Below are 27,144 nucleotides of genomic sequence, written 5' to 3'. Positions count from 1 at the left end.
AAAGTTCAGTCATACGATGTTGTTTAAAAATTGTATTGTTATCCATTTAAAAAAAAATAATGTATTAAAAGCTATAAGAAACTTAAAACCCCAAATCGTGACAGAGTTTGAAAGGAAATATAAAGGGGTGTTAATCTTTATACATGATGCCTCTAAATACATTGATGTCTGTATTCAATTTCAGAAAGAAATCATACCGTGTCAACATTTATTTAATACATTTTATTTTTATAGCCTGTAATCATGGTTATGTTTTATCTATAAAATTGTCACTATTGTTAAACGAGAACCCGGAAGAGGGTTTTTCTTTTAGAAACGATTTATATGTGATTGATCGATAAGTTTTCCAGTTTAATTTCCGAAAGTTTAACGATGATCAAATTTTGTTCATGACAAAGCCGATGAATGAGAAAACTGACCATAGACATGGTTGGCCGGGTTCTTGATTCTTCGTTTTTATTCAAGCTGATTTTTGGTTGTAACTTAAACTTGGCCTGGGTGTTGTCGATCTTTTACTGATTATGGATTTAGACTGTCATAATTGTTTTTTTGCGGACACAAAAGGTGCACACGAAATGAAATAACGAAACTTAACATCACCAAAATCTGGTACATGTATCATGCCTGCGAGTTCTGTCACATGCAGGCGAGAAAAAAATTACATTGGTCTACCCCCCCCCCTCCCCCCCCGTTTAGTACTGAGATAATCTACTCAAAACTAGAGGCTCTAAAGAGCCTGTGTCGCTCACCTTGGTCTATGTGAATATTAAACAATGGACACAAATGGATTCATGACAAAATTGTGTTTTGGTGATGGTGATGTGTTTGTAGATCTTACTTTACTAAACATTCTTGCTGCTTACAATTATCTCTATCTATAGTACTTTCTGTGGAAAATGTTATTGAAAATCTTCAAATTTTAAGAAAATTGTTAAAAATTTACTATGAAGGGCAATAACTCCTTAGGGGGTCAATTGACTATTTTGGTCATACTGACTTATTTTTAGTTCTTACTTTGCTGTACATTATTGCTGTTTACAGTTTATCTCTATCTATAATGATATTCAAGATAACAAAAAAACAGCAAAATTTCCTCAAAATTACCAATTCAGGGGCAGCAACCTTACAACTGATTATCCGATTCATCTGAAAATTCCAGGGCAGATAGATCGTGACCTGATCAACAATTTTACTTCCTGTCAGATTTGCTCTTAATGCTTTGGTTTTTGAGTTATAAGCCAAAAAATGCATTTTACCCCTATGTTCTATTTTTAGCCATGGCGGCCATCTTAGTTGGTTGGCCGGGTCACCGGACACATTTTTTAAAACTATATACCCCAATGATGACTATGGCTAAGTTTGATAAATTTGGCACAGTAGTTTCAAAGGAGCAGATTTTTCTAAAAGATTACTAAGATTTACGAAAAATTGTTAAAAATTGACTATAAAGGGCAATAACTCCTAAAGTGGTCAACTGACCATTTTGGTCATGTTGACTTATTTGTAGATCTTACTTTGCTGAACATTATTGCTGTTTACAGTTTATCTCTATCTATAATAATATTCAAGATAATAACCAAAAACAGCAAAATTTCCTTAAAATTACCATTTGAGGGGCAGCAATCCAACAACGAAATGTCCGATTCATCTGAAAATTTCAGGGCAGATAGACAGATAGATCTTGACCTGATGACCAATATGACCCCATGTCAGATTTGCTCTAAAAACTTTGGTTTTTGAGTTATAAGCCAAAAACTGCATTTACCCCTATGTTCTATTTTTAGCCATGGTGGCCATCTTGGTTGATTGGCTGGGTCACCGGACACATTTTTTAAACTAGATACCACATGATGATTGTGGCCAAGTTTGGTTAAATTTGGCCCAGTAGTTTCAGAGAAGATTTTTGTAAAAGTTAACGCAGGACGACGACGACGGACGACAACGGACGCTGGACGCAAAGTGATGAGAAAAGCTCACTTGGTCTTTCGGCCAGGTGAGCTAAAAAGAATAATCAATAATTTTCTTTGATTACCTTGGTCTTTTCAGAGATCTGTTATCCTCTTTACAAGTAACTGGGTAATACTTACTTTCCAGGTCGCTCTTTTGTGAGACTTCTAAGTTTAATGTTTCTGAAAACTGTGATTGGATAAAAAAAACAAAAACAAAAATCAGCATCTCCCAAGGTCGGGTGAAGGGCTCAGGTGTAGAGAAATATGAAATAATTTTACTCACAGTTGAAAATGAATTTTTGAGATTTTTTCAAATTTGATATTTACTGTATGATAAAAGACCTATCATTATCATATATATAGTAGCCGTAGGTTTGTAAAAAGGCAATAATACATATTCTCCTTTATTTCTGAATATTGTAAAGAAAGTACTTAGGTAAACAGTATATGTATGATCTACGTCAGTGTTAGCAAGGAATTTTATATTTACAATATACAATTCCTTGGTGTTAGCAGAGACATATATACACATATATATGTCTCTGGTGTTAGCAAGGGGTACTAGTCTACCTCTATCTCAATGAGCCAGGAAATACTACCGTGTCACCTACAAATAAAGTATTTGCATTCGGGTATGTATCATAAGAATTGAAATAACATGCATATTTCTTTTTAAAATTAAAAGATTTCTTTTTTATCATTACACTTTTAGTGATGATCTCAAATTACATATCACCGAAATTCAACTTTCATTAAACTTAGATTTTACTTTACAGGGTGGCGAAACTTGAGGACGTTAAGGTTCTTATTGCAATTTTCTATTTGAGAATTGATCAAATACCGACTTTAATTAAAGGGTAAATTCTAAATGACACTTTTTACTTTATTTTACTATATTGTAAAGATAACGCCAACCGAAAGATGAACTCAGTTATACACTACAAAAATGTGAAGTCGTAAAATATCTAATTATCATTGAGCAAGGATTTGTATAGTAAGATCTTACTATACAAATCCTTGCATTGAGCAAGTTCGGTCATTCGATGTTTTTTTGATATCGTGTAATTGTTATTTTGTCTCGATTTATGTATAAAGGAAGCGTTAGTAGAAACATAACACCCCTAAATCGTGACTGATTTTGAAAGGAAAGTAAATGGGTGTGCCCATATTACCTGATGCATCTGAATACATTGGTCCGTATTAAATTTCATAAAGTAATCATAACATTTATTTGATACATTTTAAATTCTATTTATCATAACCGAAAAATTACATTACATTTAAGATCATTTAATTTACTTTTATGTTTTATAATACGGGAACAAATATGAAATTGGGGTGCTCACAGATATTGTCAGTCAATAATTATATACATGGCCAGATCAAAATGTCAAAAAATTCTAAGAATTTATCCACCTCAATGTGGATCATTTCCAACAGGAGTCGAAAATCTAAATACAAGTTTACATTCAACATATTAAAGAACCCCAACATTTCTAGACGTTGAATTACACTGAAATTGGTCAAGAAGTCAGCAATTCCCCCCTCCCAAAATATTTCCCTCAAGATAGGGTCATAATCTTAATTCAAATTTCTAATGGAGTTTGCAACCATAATTACCCATTTAAATACATCATAAAAGTCTTACAAAAAAGAGATGATTTTTCATTTCCTATCGTTAATTTTCCATTTTTAGATGGTGACGTTCCCTTGTCACCTTCTTACGGTGTTTATATATCTCAACTTGTACGATTCGCTCGTGTATGTAACAATGTTTTAGATACTAACAAGAGAAATTTATGTATTACTGAAAAATTATTACACCAGGGTTTTCAATATCACAAACTAGTCAAAACATTTACTAAATTTTATCATCAGTATAAGGACATCATTCGTAAATATAGCTCAACATGCAGACTTCTTATACGTTCAGGTATTTCAAATCCAATTTTTAATGGAAATATTTCTTTATAAAGCACAAAAATGTCAGTATTCACCTCAGAAACTAACAAAACCTTTAAATAGACTTATTAAGAAGGGATATAGTTACGATACTGTTGTCAGGTCATTAAAGATTGCATATTTTGGTGTTAATATTGATTCACTTATAGGGTCTTTGCATCGGAACTAAACACCTTTATTCAAAAACCAGTTGTTGGCATGACACAGTTTATGTTTTCTCACATATGTTATGATGGTATGATACTAAATTCCTAACTGGAAGGATTGTGCCTGATATTCATATGATGAAATCATAATCTTTCAATCAGATTAATTAAAGTCTGGAGCTGGCATGTCAGTTAACTGCTAGTAGTCTGTTGTTATTTATGTATTATTGTCATTTTGTTTATTTTCTTTGGTTACATCTTCTGACATCAGACTCTGACTTCTCTTGAACTGAATTTTAATGTGCGTATTGTTATGCGTTTACTTTTCTACATTGGCTAAAGGTATTGGGGGAGGGTTGAGATCTCATAAACATAATTAACCCCGCTGCATTTTTGCGCCTGTCCCAAGTCAGGAGCCTCTGGCCTTTGTTAGTCTTGTATTATTTTTATTTTAGTTTCTTGTGCACAATTTGGAAATTAGTATGGCGTTCATTATCACTTAACTAGTATATATTTGTTTAGGGGCCAGCTGAAGGACGCCTCTGGGTGCTGGAATTTCTCGCTACATTGTAAACCTGTTCGTGACCTTCTGCTGTTGTTTTTTCTATGGTAGGGTTGTTGTCTTTTTGACACATTCCCCATTTCCATTCCCAATTTTATTACAATAGAAAATGACTAAAATTAATATTAATAAATAGTAACTTATAAAAATAAATTAACAGTTAATTATCTCAAGACAATACAACATTTCTTCATACATAATAAACCAGTAGTGTAAGGGAGGTGTATCCAAACATACACACCATTGTACTTTAAATGTAGTTGGATTATCTCCCTTACACTGCTTTTAAATTGTCTTAATTGTCCAGTAACCAGAAAACCCTAGTTTCCCCCCTTTTTTGTTTAGTTTTCTATGTAAGGAGCTTAAACTGATCAGTTTTCCATGTCATGAGCCTTAACTGTTCAGCTTTCTATGTCAGGAGCCTAAACTGCTCAATTTTCCATGCTAGGAGCCTTAATGGTTCAGCTTTCTATGCGAGCAGCCTAAACAGTTCAGTTTTTAATCTCAGGAGCCAAACTGTTAAGCTTTCTATGTCAGGAGCCTTAACAGCTCAGTTTTCCATGCAAGGAACCTAAACTGTCCAGCTTTCTTGTCAGGAGCCTAAACTGTTCAGTTTTCTATGTCAGGATCCTAAACTGCTCAGTTTTTCATGTCAGGAGCCAATCTCTTCAGTTTTCTGTGTCTAAGCGGATACTGTTCAGTTTTCTATGTCAGGAACCTTTTCGATTTTCTATATTAAAATCCCTTACAGTCCAGTTTTCCATGATCTAGTGTTTTCAGTGGTTGTGTACATGTGGTTTATTGCTTTTGGCTTATTGTTTTATCATAAAATTTATCAGGCTGTGCTAATATAAAGGTTTCATATTTTGTCATATTAAGACCTTTTATAGCTGACTTTACCATGTGGGTTTTGCTATTTGTTGAAGGCATTGCAGAATGAGTTTTACTTAAGGTTGCTTTTATCCACATAATTTGCTCATTGGTAAAAAGTTGTCATACCACAAATCTTAATTACTTCATATTGGTGGCGGCATTATTATTGACCATAAACTTTTTTCCCTAAATGACCACTTGGACCACATGGCTACCAAGGGGGTTATATATGTGTCGAGAAATTTGAAGCTGATTTAATATGGAACCACAACATATATATAATAATGATGTAATCAGTTTATTTATTTTGCCATTTGACGACTTGTTATCATTTCTCTAAGATTGTCCTCACTTTCTTTTATATTTCTTTCTAAATATGTCTTGTTTTTCTGAAAATATATAAAAAAAGAATGATCATTATATATTTATATATATAATTAATAAATAAACCACTTACAGCCATGACAGCATTTTATATAAACTCATAAAAAATAGCCCTGCATCATTAATATTGCATGAATGAATCAATCTCTCCAGTAACCATTATATGTATTTTTGTTAATAAAATGAGAACCAATGAATCCATAAAAATATCTCCAGCTGAGACCATACTACAGCAGAAATTTCAACACATGTTGAGTAAAGTTGTTGACCAATGACAAGCTTTATATAGCTTCAATGCATTGCAGAATGAGTTTTACTTATTGTTAAAGGCTAATGGTGAACTATAGTTGCTAACATCTCCTGAACTTTGTCTCCGCTGGAAAGTGGCCTCACTGAGAAATGATACCATATCTTGCTATTAATGATCATTATTTTTCAGTTCCATTGTCCACCACATTGCACATACATGTATGTTATCTATCCAAAGGCAACTTGAAAGACTAATTAATGCAAAACCCACTAAAAACTGGACTTGGTCTAAGGTGGACATGAAGGGTTAGCAGTTTTAAGTTTCAAACAATTCCATGAAGGTTTGATAAATTACAATTATTAAATTACTTTTCTCACTTTGCTGTACCAGCTCAAGCAAGGAAATCAATCTTGTTGAGACAATCAATGATTATTAGACATAATTCAATTCTGATACAACTGATGTTTTTCAACTGTTAGGATTAATTATAAAATTCCAACAAGGCCACATCTAAAAGAATGTCTGTTTCCCCTCCCCTGGGTCTACCCTTTGTAAACAGACCAGGAAGGCAGGTTCTTTTTTTTTTTTAACTGGATGTGATTGTCATAGCATGGTCACATGAATGGTTTGACTTGTCCAGTCCAGGCCACTTATCAGTTGTTTGTGCTCAATTTGAGTGTATTTATTTAGATTATCAATCCTTCTGCTTTCAAGCACTTTCCAACAATAGAAAAAAATAATTTTCAGGAAAAAAATAATTTCGATTTTTTGTGGAAAATAATTTTTTAACCCGGGGGCTTATTTTTGACCCGGATGGGGGGAGGGGAAACAAACATATTTTTAATTTTGGCCCAATCTAAATGAAATAGATATAAATAAGGTTAACAGATGATTCTCTTTAGACTATTATAGACGTACATTGAGAAAATAGAAAATGCAGTTAAAAATGATATTGAAATTCAGGTGTAATTTGTATATTGTTATATCAATGTTTGAAATCTGTTACCCACCAATAAAAACTTGACCTTTAAATAGAAATGATTACCTTATGAATAATGTGAAAACTTAATTTTTTTAACATTTAAAGATTGTGATCATAAAATTTTTATAAAGTGACATAAAAAATAAAATCTTTCCCATTAACTTATGTATTAACTGCAAATTTAAAAGAAAGAATGTAAATGCTCATGTATTTTCAAAGGGTACTAGTATATTTAATGACATTGTAAAAAATAATCCTGTTATACAAGGAAGTTATTGGAAGATTTATAAACAGTAAAATAATCTGAATAAATTTAGCAATATAGCACAGAAATTAACAACTAGTGGTCACCGTACGACCTTCAACAAAACCTATAATGCATAGTCAGCTATAAAAGGCCCCAAAATGTATAACAATTCAAACGAGAAAAACTAACAGCCTAACAGCCTAATTTATGTACAAAAAATGAACGAAAAACACATATGAATTACAGGCTCCTGACTTGAGACAGACACAAACATACAGAATGTGGCTGGGTTGAACATGTTAGCTGGATCCCAACCATCCCCCTAACCTGTGACTGTGGTATAACAGTACAACATAAGAAAAAACTATAATAAACTGTTATCGCAGAGATATGTCTCGTTTTTTTTTTAATTTTGATAATGCAAATGTTAAATTTAAAAAGTTAAAATAGCAACACTTAAACATGTAAAGTTTTGCAAATATTCAAGGTCAATGAACCATGACTGAAAGTACATGGTAAAAAAATCTCCATGGAAATGAGATGTGCAAAATGCTAATACAACTGCATACTAAATACCATCACTTATCATAAGTAGTTCCCTTTCAACAAACCTAACCATAAACTAATACATGTAAAATAAGCAAAAATTTCAAAGTCAATAAACCTTAACTGAGGGGGCAGGGCCAAATAATCTGCATGGAAATGAGATATGCCAATGTTTATGCAACTGCATACCAATTATCTTTGACATACCACTAGTGGTTCACCATACAATAGACCTCATCACAAACTATTACATTGTTGCCACCGATGCCGCCACCGGAAACAGCATACCTATGTCTCGCTTTTTGACTCCATTAAGCAAGACAAAAATCAGTTGAAAAAGGCTTAACTCATCAGATGGACAAAAATACAATTGGACGTGGACAGGTACTTGTACATCCCAAAAACAAAAAGACACTAGTTTAGATTAGTTTTGCCTATGAATTTTACAGTTATACTTAGTTGCACAACTTAAAACAACTTCGCTTATTTTTATAATTCAAGGTGAAAAGAGTATTTTTGATGGGAAAATTGTCTTCTTTTTAAAAATCATCAGCATGAAGACTAATTCAGAAGATTTTTAACATATAATTTAGAATCTATGCCATATTTGTAGTAAACAACTGCACAAAGATAAAATTGTTGTTTTGAAATTAATTTCAATATGAACAGTAAGGCTAAGCCAGTGATGTCTGGGTTTGTCAGTCAGAATTTCCTTTTTTTAAATGCCACTGTTAACAAGGTTTAAGGATGTTTCATGATGAAAAGTTATTCAAAGAAAGAAGGATTTAGTAATAAGTAAACACTGTTTAACTTCATCTCCCTTAATGATTTTTATATCAGTAGTATTAAATCTTTTTTCTTTCACACTTTTGGATCACCAAACAAAACCAGTGTATCCCTACCATTATCTAAAAGCCTTACTAATGACACTTCAAGAATTTAGATCAAAGAAAGATAACTTGATTATTCTCTTTACCAGCCCTAAAAGATCTTATCAAAATCTTGTCTCTAACCTTCTGACTTAGGGACATAAAGGCATAAGGCTGCATTTAAAAAAAAATGATCTTATTATGAGAAAATTTACTGTTTCTACATTTAGTTAGATTTCTCAGGTACATTATTAAGCCTGTTTTCCCCAATCAAACATACTTGATTTTTTTTTAACAAACTTTAAATGCCAAAAGTACCTGTTGCTATTTCAATGTTAACATTTTTTAAACAAAAGGTCCGAGTACACAGTTATCGTCCCTTGATTTTCTTTGTCCTAGTGTGGACAGTGTGTTACTTGTCAATTTTTTTTTATACCGCTTCCAAATTTATTTCTTTATGTTTTATGCCTCAAGTAGCAAGGAGGATAAAGTTACACTGTAAACAAATTTGATTCATGAATTATTATGTAAAGTAGTGATTTGGTCCAGTTGAAAAGGTCAAAAATTAGCATTTTGGAAGCTGTCAAAAGATTTCAAGACTCCCTTTACATAAAATTGTCCTTATTTTGAGTTAGAGCAGATGAAGTTTTCTATAATTTTGATATAATTTGTCCCAAAAGTAGTACAACACAGTGTAGCGCAGGTGGGATTTTTTTTTATTTGAATTTATTGTCTAAAAGAAATGCACAACGAAATAACTGTGTACTCGGACCAATAGTTACTATTTTAGCTGCCATATAGTACATGTACCTGATAACTACTTTTAATGTGTTCTGGATCTTTTAAGCTGTTTTGTTTGAATTTTTATAGTTGTTTATTTATTTGTATACAAATGAAATGCTGATAAACATGATAAAGTCAAATGAAAATAGACATTAAACTTGTTTTTTCTGTAATTTTATTATCTTACTTAAAAATGCCCAAAGCCTTCAAAATCATATTTAGAACATTATTTTCTGCTATTCAGTATTGAAAAAAAATATACAACTTTAAAAAGTGGATTTCTTCCATAAAATTGTTTAAAAGTGTCACTTCCAAGTTTCCAACTTGTGTGTTAAATATGTAATAAAGGGCTGCGCTTTAGCGCATGATACGCCCGTTGCTCTTTTAACTTGTCTTTTATGCTTTAAATGAATTTATATGATCAACTAGAAATATATATACAAATCAAAAGGGATGTTACATTAATATATTCACCAAAGTTTCATAAAATCCCCCTTTTTTAAGTATAAAAATTCATTACTTAAGAAAACGTAAAATCTAAAATTTATAAAAATGGAAAGGGAGCTTATATCAATAGATATAAACAGTTTATCAAAGTTGCATAAAATTTTGTGAAAGTGTTAGTTATTGTCCCAAAATTGGAAAATCCCCCCTTTTTTAAGCATAAAAATTCATAACACGGAAATATAAAATCTGAAATTTATAAAAATGGAAAGGGAGCTTACATCAATAGATATAAACAATTCACCAAAGTTTCATGGACATTAGTGAAAGCCTTTTTGAGTTATTGTCAGAAGTGTTGAAAATCCCCTTTTTTTTATGAATAAAGCCCCATAAATCCAAAACTTAAAATCTGAAATTTATAAAAATTGAAAGGGAGCTTACATCAATAGATATAAACAATTCACCAAAGTTTCATGGACATTGGTGAAAGCCTTTTTGAGTTATTGTCCTTAGTGTTGAAAATCCCCCTTTTTTTATGAATAAAGCCCCATAAATCCAAAACTTAAAATCTGAAATTTATAAAACTTGAAAAGGAGCTTACATCAATAGATATAAACAATTCACCAAAGTTTCATGGAAATTGGTGAAAGTGTTTTTGAGTTATTGTCCGAAGTGTGGACGACGGATGGACGGACAACGATATACCATAATACGTCCCGTCTAAAAGACGGGCGTATAAAAATTATCAGTACTTTTAAAGGGGGGTCAAAATAGCAAATATAATCAAGGCTAGTAACTCTAACTACAGGAATATAATTTTTTTGTAAATGAAAAGTCTGAACATTTGTACAGGAAATTTTATAGTCTACATGTATATTAAATTCTTGATATTTTCATTGTAATTTCCATTCATAAAAGGTTAACTAAATTTCTAACTGTATTAATGGGGGTGTGGGGGTTATGATTTTTTCTAAAAATTATACTGAACCCCGATTTGATGAAAAAAATATTCTGGTCAAGCAGAAGACAAATAAAATATTCTGAATGCAAATTCCCTCAATACCTTATAGTGTTAACTTTTGAAAAAAAACCAATCTGATTGATCGAGTCAAAAAACTAAATAAAATATTCTGCCTAAGAAAATAAAAACATGACCAACCTCAATTGAAGTTAAATGGTTACTCCCTTACTGATGACAAAATAGAAGTAAAGTTTAATATTGATAAATTTCTTTTTCACTGTTCGGGAGTTGGTTTCATGCATATGGTTCTTGAAAGATTGAAAAATGGTGTTTCCAGTTGTGTCCCTGCTTTAACTCCTGGACCATTCAACCAATGGTATTAAAATTTTATTATATTGTTACTGATAACAAAATGGAGGCCAAGTTCAATGTTGATGATTGCCACTTTTACCATTCTGGGTTTAAGGACCTTGTGATAATGAAAAAATGCCAGGACACAAATAAATGTTAAAAAATTTGGGTTTGCTGTCACCAGGGTTTCCGCTGGCGGTCGCCATTTTCGCAATTTGCTAAAAAATAATAATTGTGGCGATTAAAATTCGTCATTGGCGAAAGAATTTGGCGACAGAAATATATATAACGTTATATATTCCAACATCTTGTTTATTTACTTTTTTCGAGTTTCTTGGACTTTACCCGATCAGACAATACTCGGAATTCACCTTGACCTCATTAAGATTTGGACAGAAAATCAATAATCAGCTGATTGCATTTTATACCTATCGACAACAAAGGACTAATTAATAAAGGTGTTGACTGAATTGTTTGACGAAATGATATGGTTAATTAGCTTCCGCTAAATGTCATATACATAATTTATTTACCACTTTGCGACGCACGTGTTTGAAGCAAACTTTTGACGTCTCCTCTCCTTTTAAAGATAGTTTATCAAAGAAAGCTGTTGTGACGAAAAATGTTCAAAAGCAAGAAAAATCTCTGATTTAAAATTTAAATTATCCTTTGACTTTAATATAGGTTATTGATTAGGGAGACTACTTTAAAGTCGTTTTAGTGACACACGTGTTTCAGACATAGTTTTACGTCCCAACTTTTTCATTTACGATGGCCAAGAAAAGAAAACTGTCGTTATGAAGAAATCTATCCAAAGGTTAAGAACAACCCCTCGAATGAGAGTAACCCTTCAATGTAATGACTACACATGAAATGAGGGATCAATTTCATGTGAGACAAGCTTTTGTTTTGTTGTAAAAACCACGTCTTAGTACAAAAGGGCACATCAGTATTTTTCTTTTAAAGAAACTTTCCCTACTACGAACTATACTGGTATTATATGATCAAAATATGTCCATTAATTGTGTTATATTCCAGGACTTATATCTTCTTTATTATTTAAAGTATAGTTGCCCCCTCATTTAGAAATTTAGAAAAGTTGTTTAAAATACAATGAATATTTTTCCCTTTTACTAAGTTAATAAAAATTCTGTTGTTTTAAGGTAAATGTTTAGTGTTTATTCATTAAAATGTAGACTCTAAAATAAGTTTGAGAGAATAATCTATGGCGCAAAATCATCTTATTTACGGGAAAGGGGGAGGGGGGGGGTAAAAAAAAGGTAAATTTTAAACGAAAAATATATTTATGTTACTTGGCGAAAAAATATATTGTTTTGGCGAAAGTGGTGGCGAAAAAAAATAATTGACCCAGGGGAAACCCTGGCTGTCACTGACAGTCACTTTTTGAATATTGCTATAATATGGCAATTCTGTATCAAAATAAAAGTGTCTAACCGAAAGGATAATCAAAGAGCTGAATAGCTCTGAGGGGAAAGACGGCCCTTGTTTCTATTTAATTATTTTTTTTGGAAAGGGGGGGTATCTTTTGATAGTCTTCATGTAAAGAATGGAAAAAAGAACAGCTAGAACATGTAGAAAGGTTGACGATATTGAAATCAATTGTTGTTTAATGTAACTTCGTTTCCTTAGTTTAGGATTCAATTTGGACAAATGGAAGAGATCTGCATCTTCTAAATCTAAACATATGATTAAAGTTTATATTTAATTATCTAAATTTCAACTGAATTCTGTCATTTCACAACAACTACAATATTTTTTGAAATCTTAATTGTGTACCACTGAACTGCAGGCTAGGGCCATTTTCCATTTTTTGTGACAGTACTCTTAGATTTTTTGTGTTTTTTTTAAAGAAAGTTTGGACTGAAAAATCTATTCAGTTTTAAATTTCCATTGATAAAGTTCCCAGTTACAACTCTCATCACAGGGAAACAGGTACTAATAAAAAAAATATGATTGATGTAAACTGTGTGAAGCTTGTTTCCAAATCCTAAATTTGAAATATTTGTAAATTTCATGAATAAATAGGTTTAAACTACAAAATGCAACATTTTTTTTTTACCATTATAATGATTATGTTGGTACACAAAAATTCAGTTTTAATGGAAGACTACTAATCCAATGAAATGTCACATTTTAAGTGTTTAGATACATTAACTTTTATTTTATTTTTAGTGGATAATTACTCAACAATTGAGGTGCTCCAGAATTGGAGGAAGATTCTCAAAACAGAATTTTTACAGAAAAAAATGAATAAAATCGTTTCTCTCCCCTATCTCATGTATCCCAAAATCTTTGTTTACTTTGAAAGTTGTTCACCTACAAATTAAAGTATTGCATGTTGATGTTTGAATCATCTACAGCAAACATTATTATGTTTAAATTTAACAAATACCAATGTGTCATTAGTGCACGATCTCTGAGAATGATTTAAATAACCAGTGAAGGATATCCCTGCTTCTGCGTAGTGTGGCATTCCAAGAATGACGTCACTATAAAATACAATGTAGGTTGGATATATTTAGAATATCTCGTCATACTGATTTTTCCGGATTGTAAAAGAAACATAAACAGTGTAAAGGAGAGCTCAAGATACGATAATTTCGTGAGAAACAGAAGGGAAATGTGTAAATAAGTGTTTAAAGTCAAACTATTCATTTCTGGGTCTCCTTCTCTTCAATCTTAGTAAGATTTGTTGGGGGGTTTTCCACACTATAAAAACAAAATGAATGATGTGAGGGAATGTCACTATGGTCAACCCCATAGGGGATTGACGGCTTGAAGCCGTCTTCCCCAAAAATGGATGTGTATCAAAACACCTCATCTGGCCTTGCAGAAAAAAGACCAGGTTTCAATCATACTAGAACACACCCGCAATATCGCGGGAATTTATAACTTGGTTGAAAGTATGTAAACTGTTGTAGGGAGATTTTTTGTAAAATGTTTCATGTTTTGAGAATTTCAGAAAAGGTATTAAAATTCATAGAAAACAGTTAAAGCCCTCCCCCTTGCTTCCAATGTCTATTATATAGAGAGTCTATATCAACACGACTGATGACAATTATTGTCCTGTCCCCGAGCACTCTAATGAAATTTATGTGCAAGTTAAAATCCAGAAGTCCTGTTTGACTTAAAAGCGAAATCATGGGCATTTTTAGCTAGGTTGAAAGTATATTAACTATTTTAGGATGAATTTTTGTAAAAGATTTTATGTGTAGAGAATTTAAAAAATGGTATCAAAAATCATACACTAGGTACATGGAGACAGGACAATTTTTTAAAGCCCTCTCTCTCTCTCTCTTTCAAAGTTTGTTATTATTTTGTTTTCTGTAATATTCCATTAATTTTGCGTTTCTGTATACTATGAACATACGTATATTATTATAAATATTACATGTATTAAAGTGTATTTAATTTTCGATTAACTATTAATTCTAACTTTCTTCTCCATATATCTATATATTATAGTAGTATATTAAAGTATACAGGCAGATAAACGCGAAAATAATTGTCCTGTCCCCGTCCGAGTACTTATGAAAATTATGTGCAAGTTTAAACCAAGGTATAATAGTAGTGGTTCTTACGATCTAAAAACCACGATATAGACAACGCCCTGATTGGCTTATACATTTTTCATTTATGTTATCTATCATATGATTGGTTCTCAATGTTAAAACCGAAAGTAATATCTGACTTAAAAGTCGGTTTGAATATGGAATCAATATCCGGACACCTTTATTTTCGTTTTTCTCCCAAAATAACCCAAACTGAATAGTCATAAGAATGGATGACAAAAGCGACTATGCACGGTACCTATATGATACAGAGGCATGATTAATTTATTGTGGAAGGAAGAGAAGCAACACACAAAATGAGGTCTTAATTTTTTTATCACCATTTTATCCATTCATAATATTTTAAAACCTACATCAAATTGATTTAGACTGCCCAAGAAACAGAAAGGTTGCATACCTGTAAGGATTCTATTTTTTCTTCTGATGCTTTCATCTTAGAATCTAACTGGTTTTTAATTTCTTTTGGAGGCTGCAATATGAACCTATTAGGAAAAAAACACAATAACTTTGATTTTAAATGTAACTTTATACCGTAGTACAATTTAAGAGTTTCAAAATACCAATTATTTTATCTACGAAAAAATATTACACACATATTCATATGATTTGAAATTCCAGCAAAAAAAAGGATGTTGTTGAAGCCTTATCACAATCTTTCTCTGTATTAACTCCTTCATGACATATTGTCACAGCATTCAAACCCTTTCTATTGGTCACATCAATAAGTACTGTATATATGTCTTACTAAGTCTACTTATTTTTTATCTAAGTTTTTTCAAAATAGCTTTGTCTGCCAAAAGATAAATTAAACAAAATATGATTTGTTGGAAGTCGGTTTATCTGCATTTCTTTATCATGTTTATTGGTGTTGAGAATGTTTTCATGGTTTTAAAAGGTATTTGACCCTACATCATGTACATGTATAGGATCAGCATCAAAAAATAGTTTTTTGGTATGTAAGTTTTTTTTGTCTAATTTGAAAGCAATGACAAGTTTGGCTATATATTATATAGAAGGACATTCCTAATGTTATTTTTGCCAACTTTGTTTCGTTTAATTCAGTAAAAACTGCTAATTAGGAACTAAAACATTTCTCATGATCCCAAAATGAATTTCTACCAATTTATTCTTCAACTAAACAATCAACCTGATTGACAAATTTCTGACATATAATTATTAGCGGACAGTATATATATCCCTTTATACTTACATTCTGCCCACTCCTTCATATAGACGGGTTTCTTCTGCCAGGGATGACAGTTCATGATATACCAATTTTGAATGTTGAATTGTTCTCTTAAGAGCCTCTATCTGGGCATCGGAGATCTTAATTTGATTTTTGGAGTTAATCATCTTTATCTGGAGTTCTTGAAATGCCTGCAATGATTTAAAAAAAATAGTCTACTGTACATGTATATACCAATTTCTGTAAACTAGGTTCTAATTTAATATATTGTTTGTTTCCCCAATCCCAACTCTGCAAAGCCAGGTGTGGGTAGGTAGGTAGGGAAATAATTATATTACCAAAAAGCTGGAACAAATCCGTCAATCTTGCAAGCCTGAAAATCAGAAATGAATAAAATAATATTTGACTTAGTTTTGACACTAAAATTTTATGAGTCTGACCGTTTTTTTCAGGGTTGGTTGGGATTGGGGAAACAAACAATATTTTATGCCTAAGAGCTATTACATGTATCTTCATATTCTATTTATTTTTTCATTTATAGTGTCAAAATATGCCATGACAGACCCAAATTTCCAGATAATGTAAATCAAAACTTCCGGAAATTCGGGGTCATCAAATTTTACCAAGTTTAATATTTTTAAAATATTCACCGGAAATGACGTTTCTTGGGTAGGACTTTGTAACTACATGTACATGTACAATGTATGTAATTTTTTTTAGCCAGCAATGAAAATTCCATGTCAAAATTAGGTCTCAAAGTCCCCCCCCCCCCCATTTGCTCTCAAAGTCCAGACGACACAAAAAATGGCTTCAGCGTTATGACGTCGTAAGGGAGGCGTCCCAGAAAGAAAAAAAAAAGCCTTGCCAGACATCATAATTATTTGGACTACTATAGTATATACAGTCAAAATTTAAGGAAATTTGTCTTACTCTAGCCATTTTTTCATAGATGATGAAAATATCTCACGATACATACATGTACATGTCGTCATGAAATATTGTCTTGGCATTTGCTTGCATTGGAGGAGAATATTTTATAGGACATAAAATATTTTGTATTTTGCTTTACATAAATTTCCCTTTTTATTCCTGATCCAATGGCATTTTATTATAAAATTTGATGTGGAGACACATAGCCTATCGAGTGGGGGGATTTGTCATGTATTTGGTAAAAAACCTATTCCAGTGACCGGTCCCAACCTGTTTTAGTGTTTACAGACCGGTACGTCTAAACACTGCTAATTAAGGACTCCTTAGTGCACTAACAACTATACAATGCCACTAAGGACTAGAAGGAGAGCTTTTATATGTTATATTATTACATATTATGGTAGAGATAGATATTTAATGCATAAACTTCAAATTTTATAGAAAAATAATCTTAAATAAATAAGATTTTCAACATTATTTAGAAACTTGCCGGTTTTTCTTTGATATGCCGAAAATCAATGAACAGATTGACGCATGCCAAATAACATGTCAACAGTTATCTTGATTAAACAATCGTGATCTTTTTATTTTAAGTAAATAACAATTGTATCGAAAAGATATATATGCTTAATATTTATAATTAAACGTCTTGTTCTTATTTAAAATGATTAAAAGGCCAAATAAATTTGCTTTTGTTTTATTTATTTAGGTGCACGACTTTGATGTGCGCCAACTAATAAGTTTGAGGGTGGTCAGCTTGTTCAAATGCTCATGTAAGAGACAGGAAGACAAACTAGAGGCTCAAAAGAGCCTGTGTCGCTCACCTTGGTCTATGTGAATATTAAACAAAGGAAGCAGATGGATTCATGACAAAATTGTGTATTTGGTGATGGTGATGTGTTTGTACATCTTACTTTACTGAACATTCTTGCTGCTTTCAATTATCTCTATCTATAATGAACTTGACCCTGTAGTTTCAGTGGAAAATGTTAGTAAAAATTTACAAATTTTATGAAAATTGTTAAAAATTGACTATAAAGGACACTAACTTCTTAGGGGGTCAATTGGCCATTTCGGTTATGTTGACTTATTTGTAAATCTTACTTTGCTGAACAATATTGCTGTTCACAGTTTATCTCTATCTATAATAATATTCAAGATAATAACCATCAACAGCAAAATTTCCTTAAAATTACCAATTCAGGGGCAGCAACCCAACAACGGGTTGTCAGATTTATCTGAAAATTTCAGGGCAGATAGATCTTGACCTGATAAACAATTTCACTCCAGTCAGATTTGCTCTAATTATAAATGCTTTGGTTTTTGAGTTATAAGCCAAAAACTGCATTTTACCCCTATGTTCTATTTTTAGCCGTGTCGGCCATCTTGCATGTCTTGGTTGGATGGTCGGGTCACCGGACACATTTTTTAAACAAGATACCCCAAAGATGATTGTGGCCAAGTTTGGATTAATTTGGCCCAGTAGTTTCAGAGGAGAAGATTTTTGTAAAAGATTACTAAGATTTATGAAAAATGGTTAAAAATTGACTATAAAGGGCAATTACTCCTAAAGGGGTCAACTGACCATTTTGGTCATGTTGACTTATTTGTAAATCTTACTTTGCTGAACGTTATTGCTGCTCACAGTTAATCTCTATCTATAATAATATTCAATAATAATAACAAAAAACAGCAAAATTTCCTTAAAATTACCAATTCAGGGGCAGCAACTCAACAACGGGTTGTCCGATTCATCTGAAAATTTCAGGGCAGAAAGATCTTGACCTGATAAACAATTTCATCGAATGTCAGATTAGCTCTAAATGCTTTGGTTTTTGAGTTATAAGCCAAAAACTGCATTTTACCCCTATGTTCTATTTTTAGCCATGGGGCCATCTTGGTTGGGTGGCCGGGTCACCGGACACATTTTTTTTACTAGATACCCCAAAGATGATTGTTGCCAAGTTTGGATTGATTTGGCTCAGTAGTTTCAGAGAAGATTTTTGTAAAAGTTAACAGACGACGACGAGGGACGAAAACGGACGCAAAGTGATGAGAAAAGCTCACTTGGCCCTTTGGGCCAGGTGAGCTAATAAAAAGGAAAAGTTATATTTATTTGTTTTTATTTTAATTCAGACAAAGATGCATGTATATGTTCCAGACCATATGAGTATTTGGACAGTACACTTACAGTCCGGACCATATGAGTATACGCGTACAGTCCAGGCAGCTGACAATACATAACTTGACCAACTTCTTAAATTTAGTCAGACGGTACGTGTACGGTCTGACCATATGCGTTTTTTGAAAAAGTACGCAAATGGTCCCAATCTCATAAGGTCTGGAACATATATACAAATGGTTTCACAAACTAGAGGCTCTAAAGAGCCTGTGTCGCTCACCTTGGTCTATGTGCATATTAAACAAAGGACACAAATGGATTCATGACAAAATTGTATTTTGGTGATGGTGATGTGTTTGAAGTTCTTACTTTACTGAACGATTTTGCTTCTTACAATTATATCTATAATGAACTTTGCCCATTAGTAACAGAGAACTATATTTGGTAAAAATTTACATATATTTACCAAATCAATGAAAATTGTTAAAAATTGACTATAAAGGGCAATAACTCCTTAAGGGGTCAATTGACCATTTAGGTCATGTTGACTTATTTGTAGATCTTACTTTGCTGAACATTATTGCTGTTTACAGTTTATCGCTATCTATAATAGTATTCAAGATAACCAAAAACGGCAAAATTTCTTTAAAAATTACCAATTGGAGGGCAGCAACCCAACAACCAGTTGTCCAATTCATCTGAAAAATTCAGGGCAGATAGATATTGACTTGATTAACAATTTAACTTCTTGTCAGATTTGCTCTAGATGCTTTGAATTCATAGTTATAAGCCAAAAATTGCATTTTACCCCTATGTTCTATTTTTAGCCGTGGTGGCCATCTTGGTTGAATGGCCAGGTCATCGGACACATTTTTCAAACTAGATACCCCAAAGATGATTGTGGCCTAGTAGTTTCAGTGGAGATTTTGTAAAAGATTACTTTGATTTATGAACAATGGTTAAAGATTGACTATAAAGGGCAATAACTCCTAAAGGGGTCAACTGACCATTTTGGTCATGTTGACTTATTTGTAGATCTTACTTTGCTGAACATTATTGCTGTTTACAATTTATCTCTATCTATAATAATATTCAAGATAATAACTAAAAACAGCAAAATTTCCTCAAAATTACCAATTCAGGGGCAGCAACCCAACAACCGATTGACCGATTCATCTGAAAATTTCAGGGCAGATAGATCTTGACCTGATAAACATTTTTATCCCATGTCAGATTTCCTCAAAATGCTTTGGTTTTTGAGTTATAAGCCAAAAATTGCATTTTACCCCTATGTTCTATTTTTAGCCGTGGCGGCCATCTTGGTTGGTTGACCAGGTCACGCCACACATTTTTTAAACTAGATACCCCAAAGATGATTGTGGCCTAGTAGTTTCAGTGGAGATTTTGTAAAAGATTACTTTGATTTATGAACAATGGTTAAAGATTGACTATAAAGGGCAATAACTCCTAAAGGGGTCAACTGACCGTTTTGGTCATGTTGACTTATTTGTAGATCTTACTTTGCTGAACATTATTGCTGTTTACAATTTATCTCTATCTATAATAATATTCAAGATAATAACTAAAAACAGCAAAATTTCCTCAAAATTACCAATTCAGGGGCAGCAACCCAACAACCGATTGACCGATTCATCTGAAAATTTCAGGGCAGATAGATCTTGACCTGATAAACATTTTTATCCCATGTCAGATTTCCTCAAAATGCTTTGGTTTTTGAGTTATAAGCCAAAAACTGCATTTTACCCCTTTGTTCTATTTTTAGCCGTGGCGGCCATCTTGGTTGGTTGACCGGGTCACGCCACACATTTTTTAAACTAGATACCCCAAAGATGATTGTGGCCAAGTTTGGATTAATTTGGCCCAGTAGTTTCAGAGGAGAAGATTTTTGTAAAAGTTAACGACGACGGACGACGACGGACGACGGACGACGGACGCCGGACGCCAAGTGATGAGAAAAGCTCACTTGGCCCTTCGGGCCAGGTGAGCTAAAAATATGAGTAAATTCCGAAAAAAAACTTATAAATCACAATGATTGCTTTTCCACTTTTTAATTAATGCTTAATTTAATTTATATAATAAATAAATAAAATAAATTTTTAATTTAATTATACATAGTACGAATAATGATTGAATTGGTACTAAATCATGTGGTGTCCTTGGGGTTTATCAAAACCACTAGTTTTCAACCAGTTTGATATCTGTTTACAAAGGCTTCATATGGTACTTATTTGTTTGTAATTGTTCGACATTTGTTTTTTTTCTAAAAGGAAAAGAAGGTTAAAAATTATATAACGAACTTTAGTTAGATAAAGTTTCATTTTCAAATAAATAAAAGGGTCAAATGTTTGTTTTTTACCGAATTATCTCTTTAACATATTTTTTTTATTGTATGAAATAATAACTATGTATGTGGTATGTGCTTTACTCACTGTTGAAGGCCGTAGGGTGACTTATGGCTATTCATTTCTGTGTCATTTTATCTCTTGTGAAGAGCTGTCTCATATCGCCAATCAAACCACATCTTCTTATTTATATTGGTTGCACATGTAGTAAACATTTATTATCATATTGAACTCGTTTTTGTCCAGAAATATATTGCTCAAACGTGTTCTTCATGTGATAATAAATTTAGAAAATGAACCATAGCAACCGCAAAAGATATACACTCTGTCCAAATACGTCTGCTTACATGCAGCTTGCAGTAAATAAATTTTGATTACATGTAGTAAATATTTTTTATCATATGGAATTCGTTTTTGTCCTGAAATATATTGGTAAAACTTTTTCTTCATATGATATAATTTTTTTAAATGAACCATAGCAACCGCATCACTCAGATAATCTCTGTCCAAACAGGCGATTACTGGAAACCACAAAATATACCAGAACTTGTGAAAACGCTCCATGAACTAGTCAAGCAGGAGTTTGCCGACTTAAGACGAGCAGTGTACAGCCATGGAAATTACCTGCTGTTTGGATACTTTAAGCGCCACCAATTGTTGTATCAATGCTGGCTTACAAAACACATCTGATCAAAAAGATCACCTTTTTCAAAAAACTGATGAAAGACAGTGGCAAGTCTAGTTTGACTTCAATAAAAGCAAAAACAGTGACAAGTACTCTGTTTGACTCTACCATGCCATTAACTCAGAAACTTGCCAAGAAACCATGTCAAACAAAAAGACCAATGGTTGCTCGAACACAGATGCAACATTTGTATGTCTGATCTATGAAATCAAATGTAATTTAAATAACTGTATAATATATATGTGAATTAAAATATTTAAAAAATATATATATTTCAGTCATTTATTAATATGCTTAAGGTGTAAAAATAAACAAACACCTGAATTAAGCCAAAATAAATAAATAGTGTGTTTCCTATTTCACCCTGAAAAATTTAGGTAGGGTAGGGTAAAACATTTTATTTTATAAAAACTTTTTAATTTTTTTCTATCGATGACAGCAGAAAAAGGTTCCAATTGAAATAACTGGATGTGCCTGCATGTTTCTTTGATATTTAGAATAGTACTTAAATCTACAGCTTTTTTAATTTTCTGTTTTAGTTCTGTGTTAGAAATATGAAAATAAAATTTAATGCAAATTTTATGGATTTTGTGGTTCTTTATAGGAATATGTTCTTGTTGATTTATTATCTTAAAGCAAAAATGGTAGTGAAAAATCTGGCATGGTATCATTACTACAGCTCAGGTGGATTTTGCTTTGTCCACCCGTCCACAGTGGGAGTGGGCACAGGGTGGGCAAAATTTCTAGTTTGTCAACTCTGCCCACCCATAGAAGTGGGCATGTAATTTCTTTTGTTGAATCAAAAGACCTGCAAGTTCAATCAATTGAAAAAAAGCAGATAAGCATTTGTAATCAATATTTTTACTAAAAATGAGATTATAGCTGGAGTGGGCACGGGTGGGCTGTCCACGTGGGCCGGTGGAAAAAGCAAAATCCACCCGAGCTGTGTATGTTTGGCCTCGTTGAAGCTAACAATGTAAATGACACACAGGGTATACACGTGGGAACAGATTCCTACCCCTCTTTTAAAGTTGTAAAAACACTGCAAATTGATGCTAAGCAGCGGTTTAATGATTTTTCGAGGGGTAATACCCTTGCAACCTCTCTATATAGATGTGTTTTGATGTTTAACAGAATTTAATCTTGCAGAGTGGGGTTCTGACAATATTAAAATTCAAAATTTTGAGAAGAGTGAGAATGCGAAATATTTGCCTTATTAAATCTATGGAAAAAATTGTAGATTAATAGGACATGATTTTTTTTCCTTCTCTAGTATAAACTGTTGTGGGACCAGCCAGAGAAATATTAAAGAATAAAAGTAGACATGGTGCCGGGGCAGATTCATTTATAAATGTCAGAACATGAATCATACACCATGTCTGCCTACTGGGGAAAGCTTTCTATTTTTCGTTACACATTGTCTGCCCCCTTGCCGTCATTAACTCAAACAGTCAAATGCTCAAAAGTATTAACATCCGTTTATGTTGCGTCCTGAGAACAATTTTTTACAACAAAAGCTGGATTGACTTTAGCAGTAAATTGATCTCATTTTACTCTTTAATAAATTATTTGTCAATTTAATAACCGGTAGAATTAGATACAGTCTGTCCATCCTGAAACGATTCTGACTGTTGGTCGTCTTGTACCTGTGCAAAGAAGTTGAGCAAAATGCGCCAACTTCGTATTTTTTTCGTCTATAGGTCCATCATGGTGTTCTTCAAAAAGATTCATCATATCGTAATTATCCGGAATTAATATCATTATATTTTGTAACCATGTGATCACATTTCGCATATTTGACAGCTAATACGCAGCACGGTTTACGGAAAAGCCATGCTTGTTTATTTAAAATCTTGGTTCTTGAAACGCTTTACTTGTCCATATTGGTCCAAGCTATCAAACATTTTGAAGATCTGTAGTTTTCTAAATGAAAAGTAGGATCCAGACAGACCGAATAATCCGGATTTTTAATAAAAAAAATTGTTTTTGTCAATAAAAAGTTTAGGGTCAGCATCAAAAACGGAGGTAGGGTCGGGAAACCGGACACACACTATTAAATTATTTTGGCCTTACTTTGATACTGTCCACTCACTGACTCAGATAAACTCTTTAACTCACCTAAAGTTATGAAGATACCAGTGGCGGATCTAGAAATTTTCATAAGTGGGGGCCCGCTGGCTGCCTAAGAGGGGGCCCGCTCCCGTCACGCTTCAGTGATTCCCTATATAATCAACCAAATTTTTTTCTCAAAAGTAGGGGCCTGTGCCCCCTGCCCCCCCCCCCCCCCTAAATCCGCCTCTGGATACCTCTTGTCCATGTCAATTAATGACAATCAAAACAATACAAACCGGTTATTTTACCTGAGGAAGCATCTCATAGTTATACCACAACTTAGTTGATTTTCACACCTTTTGCATGAAGGAAAAAAAATGCCCATCAAAATCCAAGAGATTTTATCTTTCTGAAACACAAAATGCATTTAACTTTTTTTATATCTAGTGGATGCCAGGCAAACTTTTCCAACTTCACAGGTAAGTCTGTACTCAGAGTAATTTTTGGCATGTAAATACAGCCATATTTGTTCGTTTGTTATGATGAACCTTAAACTATGTGAAGATTATCCTACCGTAGTCTAAAATCGTTCATCTTGTCAGTTCGTTAGGTATTTGTGTTTGAACTTAACACACAGGGAAACTCCGCAATGATGTCACTACGGTACTTCTGGCGTAGAAAAACAGTGCAAAATACGTTTTTTTCTGCACTTTTGAATAAAAAAACATTTTTAAAGGTAAGTTTTCATTGTTGTTTTCAATTATTGCCAAAAAATGCCAATTTTCTAATGCCCGTTTCAATCCCAACTTCCGAATATTTAAAAACATTCTAGAACTTCACAAAATCCCATTTCCGGCCTCCATTGCTTTGTGTACATTCCATTCAGCGTCATCAATCCTGTGGCAGGCAATACAGGTCAAGCAAATCGTATTTTTAGGATTTTAAAAATGACATGCTCCTTACCTCTTTCTCGATTTTCCCGCGAAAAAAGCCCAACCAAAATGAAAGGAAAACTATATGAAAAAACGATGTCAATGCCATAATTTTGAACAGGCATATAGAGTTGGTTAATAAGAAACAATTTACATTTATTTTTCATAGAATTTTCTTTTTATTCATTATCAAAAGATAGATATTCTGACCATCATGACTGTAGGTAAATATTCATACAAAATTCCCTTGATGTCAAAAGAGATGGCAAAAAAAAGAGTTTTCCTGTTGAATAAAACCCAGAACTATTGCAAACTATTTTGAAGCAATATCCCAGAAAGAAATAACGTAATTTGCCGTAGACTGAAAAATCCGCTAATTGACAGTAGAGCAATTTGATTGGATATAACGAATTGACATCACGTGATTTTGACGCTATTGAAATTTTAATGTAAACAAACAAGGTCAGAAGGTTCCGTATGGGACATCATTGTACATTTATTTACTGACAAACAATTACGAGTTATCAAGCTTGCCAATGCATGGTTATAAAAAAATAAAGCTAAGTCTACAGAAAAAATAAGAAAAAAATAGCCTTAGTATAACGACTTATCATTACACCTGGATACATAACCGAAAACAGCTCTGTCTATAATCTTAAAGTTTTGAAAAGAAAAAACATCTATTCTTAAACTATGTGACAGCAATCTAGAATAACTAAAAGAGTTCTTTAAAAACCTTTTTAAGCTCCATGTCAACGGGCATTCCTGCTTTTGCTGCCATTCTGTTATTTGATCAATGTGTAAAGAACGCATGGTTTTGTTATCAATATAAAGTGTATTACAAACGCATGACTAACTGCAATATTCGAAAGATCTCGAACCATAGAAAGTAAGTCTTACTACCCTAAACAATTCATTACAACAACGCACTGCAACGAAATGGTTAAAATAGTTCAACACTTGTAACCAAGGATTTCAGTGTATAGTAATATACAAATCCTTGTTGTAACGAATTAAAAAAAAAAACACCGTGGGATCATCCCCCAAACCACGCCATATGATCCCTTAAAAGGTTAGAATAACAGGGTATCAGGTCCGTTCGCGCCCAATATACTTTCGCACCCTACACGTTCGCACATCGCACGTTCGCACCCAAGGTCCGTTCGCACTCTACACGTTCGCGCCCAATTTTAATTCAAATACCAGTTGAATAATTGGAAAATCATGATTATTGTTTTTAATTGCTTTCGTGTAAATACTGAATGTATTTATAGCTTGGTATGAGTAAAAATTTGAATATTTTAGATCATTTTGAGTAAAAATTTGAATATTTTAGATCATTTTAAATGAAAAACACAAAAGATAATTGTTTTTAACAGCTTGGTCCCTTTGATCTGAAACAATGAAACAATAAAATATAACAATACACTATTATAACCAAAACATGATAAAATTTATTCAACACACAAAAAAAAAAAACGTAGTCAGAATCTCACTTCATTTTGAAACAAGTTAATGAAACAAAGTTATAGCAATTAATACGCTAACCAAAAAATGATTAAGAGTTATTCAACACAAAATAAAACGTTGACAGAATCCCACTTTATTTAGAAAAGAATATTTTTTATTTTTTAACCATACACTATCCAAAACATGATTAAGATTTATTCAACACCAAAAAAAAATGCTGTCTCACTTTATTTTGAGACAACGAAAACAATTATACTTATAAGAATACTACTTGCCAAAACATGATTACAAAGTTATTAAACTCAAAACCAATTAAAATTGGGCGCGAACATGTAGGGTGCGAACGGACTTTGGGTGCGAACATGTAGGGTGCGAAAGTGAAAGGGGGCGAACATGAGTGGGTGCGAACGTGAATGGGCGCGAACAGACCCGGATTCGAATAACAGATACACTTAAGATGTCACTACTAAATGTAACTGTTCTTATTGTAATAAATTATTAT

At 32.7% G+C, this 27,144-nt stretch overlaps 1 protein-coding gene across 1 annotated transcript; it reads right to left on the bottom strand.

The window, feature by feature from the left end:
- Positions 1-5,774: 5,774 nt before the first annotated feature.
- LOC139488563 (prefoldin subunit 1-like) lies at positions 5,775-26,024 on the bottom strand. Its single transcript, XM_071274289.1, has 4 exons — positions 25,909-26,024; positions 16,113-16,279; positions 15,300-15,384; positions 5,775-5,881 (listed from the first exon to the last, which is right to left on the bottom strand). Exons 1-4 carry the CDS (start codon positions 25,951-25,953, stop codon positions 5,795-5,797), a joined length of 384 nt encoding a protein of 127 aa, XP_071130390.1. The 5' UTR covers positions 25,954-26,024; the 3' UTR covers positions 5,775-5,794.
- Between the last annotated feature and the right edge of the window lie 1,120 nt (positions 26,025-27,144).

The sequence above is a fragment of the Mytilus edulis genome, chromosome 9 (genome assembly GCF_963676685.1).
Source record: "Mytilus edulis chromosome 9, xbMytEdul2.2, whole genome shotgun sequence".
NCBI classification, from domain to species: domain Eukaryota; kingdom Metazoa; phylum Mollusca; class Bivalvia; order Mytilida; family Mytilidae; genus Mytilus; species Mytilus edulis.
The sequence above is the reverse complement of the archived record's forward strand: the minus strand, read 5'-3'. Positions and strand labels throughout refer to the sequence as shown.